This window comes from Chiloscyllium plagiosum, unplaced genomic scaffold, assembly GCF_037043375.1.
Source record: "Chiloscyllium plagiosum isolate Xiang-an unplaced genomic scaffold, Cpla_swu_hap1 HiC_scaffold_4, whole genome shotgun sequence".
In the NCBI taxonomy this organism is placed as follows: Eukaryota; Metazoa; Chordata; class Chondrichthyes; order Orectolobiformes; family Hemiscylliidae; genus Chiloscyllium; species Chiloscyllium plagiosum.
Window position 1 is genome coordinate 147,218,019 of NW_028270142.1, and position 9,953 is coordinate 147,227,971.

General features: G+C 48.4%; 1 protein-coding gene across 1 annotated transcript in view; it reads left to right on the plus strand.

Moving 5' to 3' along the window:
• Positions 1–9,557, plus strand: part of LOC148150501 (dynein regulatory complex subunit 11-like) — a 47,266-nt gene extending 37,709 nt beyond the window's left edge. Inside the window, exon 4 of the mRNA XM_087985886.1 lies at positions 9,423–9,557. Within this exon, the coding sequence (XP_087842012.1) occupies positions 9,423–9,557 (135 nt within the window). The remainder of the gene's footprint in view (positions 1–9,422) is intronic.
• Positions 9,558–9,953: the final 396 nt, after the last annotated feature.

Here is a 9,953-nt window from a genome sequence, read left to right on the forward strand (position 1 = left end):
CGTTCAGCCCCTCAAGCCTGTTCTGCCATTCGAGAGGATCATGGCAGAGCCAACATTCCTCACGTCCACTCTCCTGCCCTTTGCCCATGACCCTTTCCCCATGACCCTTTGCCCATGACCCTTTGCCCATGACCCTTTGCCCATGACCCTTTGCCCATGACCCTTGATTCCTCGATTGATCAAAAATTTCTCTCAGCCTTAAATATCCACAAGGACTCTGTCCCCACAGCTCTCTGGGGCAAGGGGTTCCAGAGGGGGGAAAGTCTACCCCATCTGGTGCCCCTTTATTCTGAGACTGTGCGCTCTGGTCCTAGACTCTCCCATGAGGGGAAACATCTCTCAGCACTGACTCTGTCAAGTCCCGTAAGAATCTGATATGTTTAAATAAGATCACCTCGCAGTGAGTAGAGTCCTACCCAGTTTAACCTTTGCTCATGAGACAATCCCTCCATCCCAGGGATCATCGCAGTGAACCTCCTCTGACCTGCCTCTAATAAACTGAGATTTTTTCTTCAGTAATGAGTCTAAAACTGCTCAGGGTTTTCCAATGGAGCTGATCAGAGAGACCCACCGAGATTGACCATGTTTCCAACCAGGGCTGGCACTCTCAAGAGCTGGAGATCCTTCTGCCTGTGAGCAACTCTTCTCTTCCCAGATCCACAAACTGCCTCTTTCTGTAACTGGAAATGTGTTGCTGGAAAAGCGCAGCAGGTCAGGCAGCATCCAGGGAACAGGAGAATCGACGTTTCGGGCATAAGCCCTTCTTCAGGAATGAGGAAAGTGTGTCCAGCAGGCTAAGATAAAAGGTAGCCTGCTGGACACACTTTCCTCATTCCTGAAGAAGGGCTTATGCCCGAAACGTCGATTCTCCTGATCCCTGGATGCTGCCTGACCTGCTGCGCTTTTCCAGCAACACATTTCCAGCTCTGATCTCCAGCATCTGCAGTCCTCACTTTCTCCTCTTTCTGTAACTAACAACGTCTGTGGCTCCTTATCAAAACTTTGTCAAACTCCAGACATTGAGAACCTGTATTTACTCAGCGAATTAATCATCAAATAACAGATTTCTCAAGCGTAGTTTCCTTGTTATGAAACCATGCTGGCTCTGTGTGTGATCACACAGGGATTTTCCAGTCGTCTAGTATCTGTCTTTATAAAGGGGCTGAGCACCATCCTGACCTTTAACTGCTTTCTGTCTCCCATTCATTCCAGAATAAAGGTGTTCATGGGAAATGTTATCTGATACAGGATCAAAAGTAGAGCAGCTCATTCATAAACACGTTGTCTGTGCCTTTGAATGTCCATCACATCCATCATTCTGAGTTCTATACAATTCCTGATCAGGTCAGGTGAATTGGCCACGCTAAATTGCCCGTATGTTAGGTGAAGGGGTAAATGTAGGGGAATGGGTCTGGGTGGATCGGTGTGGACTTATTGGGCCGAAGGGCCTGTTTCCACACTGTAAATAATCTAATCTAATCTAATGGAAACAGAAGAAACCAGGTGGTTTCAAACGAAATTTAAAATTGCTCAGAATTAACCACAGGGACGGGGCCACAAGAGGGCAGCAGAGCTCCATGTAAAAGCAGCAAATAGTAAAACACACAGAATTCATTCACACAACCTGCTCACACTCACTCTGCTCACACTCTGTACAACCTGCTCACACTCTGCACAACCTGTTCACACTCACTCTACTCACACTCTGCTCACTCTGCACAACCTGCTCACACTCACTCTGCTCACACTCACTCTGCTCACACTCTGTACAACCTGCTCACACTCTGCACAACCTGTTCACACTCACTCTACTCACACTCTGCTCACTCTGCACAACCTGCTCACACTTGCTCTGCTCACACTCTGCACAACCTGCTCACACTCGCTCTGCTCACACTCTGCACAACCTGCTCACACTCGCTCTGCTCACACTGCCTGCAACAGTAGTAGACTCACCAACTTTAAGGGCATTTAAATGGTCATTGGATAAACATATGGATGAGAATGGGATAGTGTAGGTTAGATGGGCTTCAGATTGGTTCCACAGGTCAGTGCAACATCGAGGGCCGAAGGGCCTGTGCTGTGCTGGAATGTTCTATCCTCTATGTCGAGAGTGTGGTGCTGGAAAAGCACAGCAGGTCAGGCAGCATCTGAGGAGCAGGAGGATCGACGTTTCGGGCAAAAGCCCTTCATCAGGATATAGGTCTTATGCCTGAAACATCAACTCTCCTGCCCCCCAGATGCTGCCTGACCTGCTGTGCTTTTCCAGCACCACACTCTCAACTTTATTTCCAGCATCTGCAGTCCTCACTTTTCTCGATATTGTATTGCGTGTTGTTCTAGAATCCATTCAGGAAGGAATGTAATGTCACTGGCAAGAGGGCAGAGAAAATTTCCCAGGATGTTGCTCAGGGCTGGGAAGTTTCAGTTACAAAGTGAGATTGGACAGACTGTTTTGCTTGGAGCAGCAGACACTAAGGTGGACATGATTGAGATGTAGAAAACGATAAGGGGCATAAACAGGAAGAAACCTTTCCCTTTTGTGCAGGGACCAATGGCCAGGAGGCATAGGTTTAAGGTAAGGGACAGCATGTTCAGAGGGGATGATTAGATTAGATTACTTATAGGTGGAAACAGGCCCTTCAGCCCAAAAGGTCCACAACGACCCGTCGAAGCGCAACCCATCCAGACCCATTCCCCTACATTTACCCCTTCACCCAACACTATGGACAATTTAGCATGACCAATTCACCTAACCTGCACATTTTTGGATTGTGGGAGGAAACCACAATCGGAGGGTCAGTGCAACTCCACACAGAGAGTCGTCTGAGGCAGGAATTGAACCCGGGTCTCTAGCGCTGTGAAGCAACAGTGCTAACCACTGTGCCACCGTGCCAGGATGTGAGAGAACCTTTTCACCAGAGGATGGTGGGAATCTGGAACTCACTGCTTTGAGATAGAAACCCTCATAACATTTAAGAAGTATTTAGATGTGCATTTGCGATGCCAAGGAATACAAGACAATGAGCCAAGTGCAGGAAAATGAGATCAGACATCGTCTGGGCATTCAGGGCACTTTCAAGCTGGTAAGCAGTGACTAGCGTACACTGTCAGATCCCACAAGCTGGAACATGAGCGTGAATGGAAATCTGCTTTATTATGTCAGTGATGAAATACTTCCACAGAGGCCAGTATCCTATCACCAGGTCACCCTTCACTAACACGGGGAGAGTCCCTGACACTGACCCAGCTCCCTTAGAGCCAGCGCTCAGAGCAAACAGAACCCCTGACAATCCTGCTTATTTTATTTTTTTTGGAGTTACAGTGAGAGACACAAAGTGCACGAATCTTTATTCAATTTCCACCACCAGGAAGACAGGAAAACACCCGGGTGGCCAGTGACAAGCACTGCCCTTCACATCAAAGGGCAGTGCTGTGTGATCAAAACAGTGAAGGGGAGGGCAGGGATTAAATCAAAATAGAGTTGGAGGGAGAAATGATGCACTCCACTCCCTGCGGCACCCACCTCTCCCTGAACAACTCTAGGGTGACACTTCTGTTTATATCTGTCAGCCAGGGCTCCCTGATTGGATCAGGTTAGCAGCCCCTATCAGGGAACTCAGATTCTATTAGGAGGAGGAGCCAGTGTTGGACTGGGGTGCACATAGTTTAAAATCACACAATGTCAAGTATTATATGGACTATATGATTTTGGCGTTGTATGATTTTTAATCATATTCTATGAGGTCCACCTGGCTGATCTTGCTTTAATCACTACATCCCTCCCTCGTGAGGTCCGGGATATAGGCCTGTTATTTCTCTTGTAGCCTCTCCTGGGGTGTTTTCATACCAGTTCTGTTCCTTTGACTCAGCCTTGGATACTGACGGCATGTACCAGACCATAGTCTGCCTCTTGCACTCGGAGCATCTTGGAAGAAATTCATCCTCTTCTTTTTATTAGATTAGATTAGATTAGATTAGATTACTTACAGTGTGGAAACAGGCCCTTCGGCCCAACAAGTCCACACCGACCCGCCGAAGCGCAACCCACCCATACCCCTACATTTACCCCTTACCTAACACTAGGGGCAATTTAGCATGGCCAATTCACCTAACCTGCACATCTTTGGACTGTGGGAGAAAACCGGAGCACCCAGAGGAAACCCACGCAGACACGGGGAGAATGTGCAAACTCCACACAGTCAGTTGCCTGAGACGGGAATTGAACCCGGGTCTCTGGAGCTGTGAGGCAGCAGTGCTGCCCAGGCGGGGGTAAAGCTGTCAAGGCTGCGACATTTATTTAATTTATTATTGTCACACGTACTTAGGTACTATAAAAAGTTTGTTTTACATGCAGTACAGGCAGATCATAACAAAAGATCATAGGTTGATTGAATAGAGTGAGAAAAGATCAACATTAGATTCAAAATTTGAGAGGTCCATCTCAGACTCCGAAGTTTCTTTGACACCAGACAGAGGGGAAAACCCACAGGTTCCGAAAGACTTTCCGGCTGTTCTGAGGGACCAGATACATTTTGCTCCTGCCCGTTAGTGAGTCTGCAGCCTTCATGTGGTCCATGTGCTTGTTCAGGACAATCTCACCGACCCAAAGTTTGTACATCGGGGACCCGACCTCATAGTAACCATGCCTCTTACCCATGCAGGGCCATTCCTGTGGTTTCGGCACCAAACTTTGTCATCAGAAGTAAACTGTTTCTCTTGTGTCCCTGATGCTGTTTCACCCTCCTCCCTAGGTCCGGGAAGATCAGATTTAACCTGCCGCCGAGTCTTTTTCCCGTTAGTAACTCCGCCGGAGCTATCCCTGTCGTTGCATGAGGTACGATAATCAAAGAGAAACCAGGGCAGTTTGGTTCCTTTCAGCCTGCCTTCAAAGTTTGGTTGGTCTTTCTGCCAGGCCATTGGACAACGGATGGCATGGAGCTATCCTTATATGCCGAATGCCATTTGACTTCTGGAAATACTTGAATTTGCTGCTGGTAAATGATGGTCTACTGTCTGTGACCAACACTTCCAGGATTCCGTGTATTGCGAAAGACGCGGACACCCTTTCTGACATTGTCCCATGTTTGATGAATGAACTCTATACACATTCAACCATTTTCAATGGGCATCCACAATGGCTAAGAACATTAAGCCCATGAAAGGACCTGCATAATCGATGTGTAACCGAGTCTAGGCTTTACTCAGCCATTTCCACAGTAATGTTTGTCCTTGTTGGCATTCTGGGCACTGTCCCACCAATGCAGCTGTGTCTGCATCCAATCCTGGCCAGCAGACATAACTTCTCACCAACATCTTCATTTTGGAAACTCCTTGATGACCCTGGTGGAATTCAGCCATATGTGGCAAAACCTTTGCTCAGGCCAATCACTCTTGCTCCAGAAAGATTTCAATTCTGCTGGTGTTGCCCTTTTGTTGCTCCGCTCACCACCAGCTGGTTTAGGTTTGCCAGGACCAGGTCTTTTTGTGTCCACAGTCTGATTTTGTCAGCGGTGACCAGAAGGATGCCCACAAAGTTTAAAACCAGAATGGATCTTCCACTGGCAGTGCCTCCTGGGGGTGTGTTTGCCAACATCAGGCATCTCAATCCATTCACATTTGTTAGTAGAGCCTCCCACATGGATTCCCAGGTTGTATTGGACGCACTGAGAATGAGAGCCGACTGCTGAGTTTAACCTGAAGCGATGGTCACCTTGCCCTTGACCTCTGTGAGTCGGCCCAGCAGGGGGTTGTGGTCTGTTATTGTTACAAATTTACATCAGTGAAGGTAAAGGTGGAACTTGCTCACACCAAAAAAGACACCAAACCTTCCTGCTCTACGTGGGACAACAGCCAAAGTCCGAGAGGCATCTGCTATTGGATGTTCCTCCGTTATGTCAGTGATTGGCAAACACTATCCCGATACCCAATAGGGAGTCATCGCTTGGAATGATACTGTGCCCTCGAGGATGAGAGCTGCGTCTTCACTTACCTGAAAGCGATCACTCGGCCACATGACCATTTCCAAGGCTGACCCTTTTTTCCAAGAGCAGGGGTAAGGAGGCCCGGTTAGGTCTGTACCTTCCGTAATAGTTCACCAGCCCAAGGAAAGACCTCAGCTCCAGTACGGACATGGGAGCCAGGGCACCTTTGATTGTCCTCACTTTATCTTCCAACAGGTATAAGCTGGCCTTGTCAACTGTGGTAGACCTTGTAAAATGTTCTCTGTCATCTGTTGAAAAATGGCCCAGGCTGATGATATGGCTGTCTCATATATCAGTACAAACCCTTCTGGGGTGTTAACTGTAGCGTACGTCCGGGAATCCCCATCTAACTACAATTGCAGGTACACCCCATAGCTGATGTCCAGCATCATGAAGGACAGCCCCCCTGTCAGCTTTGTGTATGAACCCTGTATACCAGACACTAGGTATTTATCCAGCTGCGAGAAGAGGTTTACTGTTTGTTTAAAATCCCCACAAAGGTGAACCGTCGGGTTTCACAATCACTACGACCGGTGCTGCCCATTCCCCAAACTGGGCTGGTTTGAGGATTCCTTCACTTTCCAACCTCCTGGTTTCTGTCTCCACTTTTGCCTGTGAGGCAAATGGCACTGGGTGGGCCGTGCAGAATCCTGGGAGTGCATCCTGGTCAATATGCAAGATGGTCTTGGCCTTTTGACAGTCCTTAGACATTCCTGATAAATGTCTGGGTATTTGATTAGGACTCCACTCAAGCAGCAATTTTCTAATTGAGAAGTATTAAGCCAATCAAGGTGACTCTTTCTCACCCAGTTTCACTCCATTACATTTGGGCCTGAGCCTTTTACTAGAATCAGTGCGAACTGAACCAGCTGCTTCCCATAACAGACCGGACTGAAGTTGTCCTGTTACTCTGTAACGGTTCCCCGGTACAGGGTCTCAGTCTGGACGAGGTCTTGCAGGTTGGAGTTCAGAATGAATTTTGTTAAAGATTGGCTCTGTAATCTCTGAAACAGCCATACTGGTATCAACTCCATGAGAACTGGGTAACCATTTAATCAGAGGTTTAATTTGATTGGATATTGCTAAACAATCAGAACCAATGTAACTATTCCAAATCAGATGTAGGTGGCCTTTCCATGCACTCTCCTGGATATTGGCTTATGATTTCCATTACTCCATTCAGGTCTAGTTGGACTCCCTGCTGTCTCGAGTTCACGTAGCAGTAACTACGATGGCTTGCCGACCAAGATCCTGAAGAAACCTTTAACCTTTAGCCGAGGCTTGGCTTTGTTTTGGAGTTTTGCTGTGGGCTGAGAGAAAGTTGGACACGGTTCTGGGGTGTGGGTAAAGGGGTTGGACGGGTTTCTGGGAGAGTGTGGGGTGCAGTGTTGGTTCAGGATATGTCCTGAGTGAGGCTGTGTAATTGCCTTCACTCAAGTGGTGTTCCCCAAGCTCAGTCAGACTGGTGAGGGGGTCCACATCTATTGGAATACCCTGAAACTCATATAGTCCACTTGCTGCAATTTCCATTGATAAATCCAGTTGTAATGTCTGTTTGATGTCCATTTGGACTTCAGCTTTTGCATGGTTATATCATGAATCCCACATATCAACTAGTCTCTCAGCTCGTTAAGAGTTAAGCCAAAGTCACACACCTCTGCCAATAGACTTAACCCAGTTAAAAATCCCGATACAGATTCCCCGGTTCTCGAATTGCCAAGTAAAAACAATAGCATCTCCAAATCAGGGGTCATAATATTCGTTAACTAAATCTTGAAAGGTTTTAGTATCTGGTGCCTCAGGGAAAGTTAGTCTCCTAATGACCAAAAAAAAATCACCTCCACAAGCTGTCAGAAGAATTCATCATTGCTTTTCATCTGTCCCAATATCATTTGCCCAGAAAATATATTGTATTCTTTCAACATACTGGACCCCGTCTTCAACAACAGTCTTCCCAAATAACAGCATGATGCCAGAAATGCTTAGCCCAATTCAAAGACAACTGTTGCAAGCAAGTTTCTTCAGGAACATGTCCCACCACTCCACAGAGGCCAGTAACCCACCACCCGGTTCCCCTTCATTAACACGGGGAGAGTCCCTGACTCTGACCCAGCTCCCTCAGAGCCAGCGCTCAGGGTGGACAGAACCCCTGACAATCCTGTCAGCCAGGACTCCCTGATTGGATCAGGTTAACAGCCCCAATCAGGGAACTCAGATTGTATGAGAACAAGTGAGAGCCCACACTATAGAGCTAGCAGTCACTCGCAATAAGCTCTCCTGCTCATTTCAGTCACATCTCTGTGGCCACGCAGCAAGGTGAGGATACAGTTCCCAATGAGGAGCAGCTCCCTCAGACACCCCCAGCCACTTCCCCAGCTGCTGAGAGACAGCCATGGCCTCACTCCCCACACCAGGGGAGACACACTCTACACTCAACACTGACTGACCGTCTCAAAACTAAAACCAGAAACTGGGCATCAGGCATCAGGCCCAGAGGGAGAATGTCAGGGAGATGGAGGCAGAGAGAGAGAGAGAGAGAGAGCAAGAGGGAGAGGGATAGATAGAGAGAGAGACGGAGCGAGAGACGGAGAGAGAGAGGGAGAGAGAGAGGGGGAGAGAGAGAGGGAGAGAGAGAGGGAGAGAGAGAGACGGAGAGAGAGATGGAGAGAGAGAGACGGAGAGAGAGACGGAGCGAGAGACGAAGAGAGAGGCGGAGAGAGAGAGGGAGAGAGAGAGACAGAATCAGACAGAAACAATGAGGGACTCTGCCCTGATTTGATCTTTTTTCTGTCTCTGTTTTTCTTTCTGTCTCTCTAACTGTCTTTTTGTATCTCTATGGCTGACATTGCAAATCTCTCCCTCCTTCTCAGTATTCTCTCTCTGGATCATTGCTTCCCAGCCCTCTCACATTCACTCTTTCCCCTCTCCCTCTCTCTCTTTCTGTCAGGTTCTCCCTCTCCCTCTCTCTCTCTCCCCCCCCCGTCGCTGTGTGTCTCTGTGTCCATCCCTCTGTCTGTGTGTCTCTCTCACCCTCTCTCTCCATGTCTCTCTCCCTCAGTCTGTCTATCTGTCTGTCTCTGTGTCTCCCTCTCTGTCTTTCTCTCTCTCTGTCTCTCTGTGTCTGTCTGTCTCTCTCTCTCTGTCTATCTGTCTCTCTCTGTCTGTCTGTGTCTGTCTGTCTGTCTGTCTATCTGTCTCTCTGTGTCTGTCTGTCTGTCTGTCTATCTGTCTCTCTCTGTCTGTCTCCCTCTGTCTCTCTCTCTCTGTCTCTCTCTCTCTCTGTGTGTCTCTCTCTGTGTCTCTCCCCCTCCCTCTCCCTCTCTCTGTCACTCTCGCTCTGTATTTCTCATTCTCTCTCTCACTGTCTCATACACACTCACTCTATCGGCCTCTCAGCATATTCCGGATCCTCACTCGATTTAATTTTCTCTATTCCAGAGCAATGTGGAGATTCCAATCCCAAAGTATTTCTCCCGGAAAGCAGTGGTTCTGCGGGACGAGCGGAGGCAGTTCTTTGTGAAGTTGTTGCAGGAGGAAGCAGTGACGATGGTGAGGGTTACAGCACGGCTCTGAGCCAGCTCTAGGAGCGATGATGTGTCCCCACGGCACAGAGTGGCCTGCAGCATCTGACACAGGCCTGGGGAGCTGGGACAGCCTTCAATTTACATTTCCTCACTCAGGGGACATGGGCATTACTGGCTGGGCCCAGCATTTACTGCCTGTCCCTAGTTGCCCCTTGAGAAGGTGGGGGTGAGCTGCCTTCCTGAACCGCTGCAGTCCATGTGCTGTAGGTCGACCCACAATGTCCCTTAGGGAGGGAATTCCAGGATTCTGACCCAGCGACAGTGAAGGAACGGTGATATATTTCCAAGTCAGGATGGTGAGGGGCTCGGAGGGGAACCTGCAGGGGGTGGTGTTCCCATGTATCTGCTGCCCTTGTCCTTCTGGATGGAAGTGGTCATGGGTTTG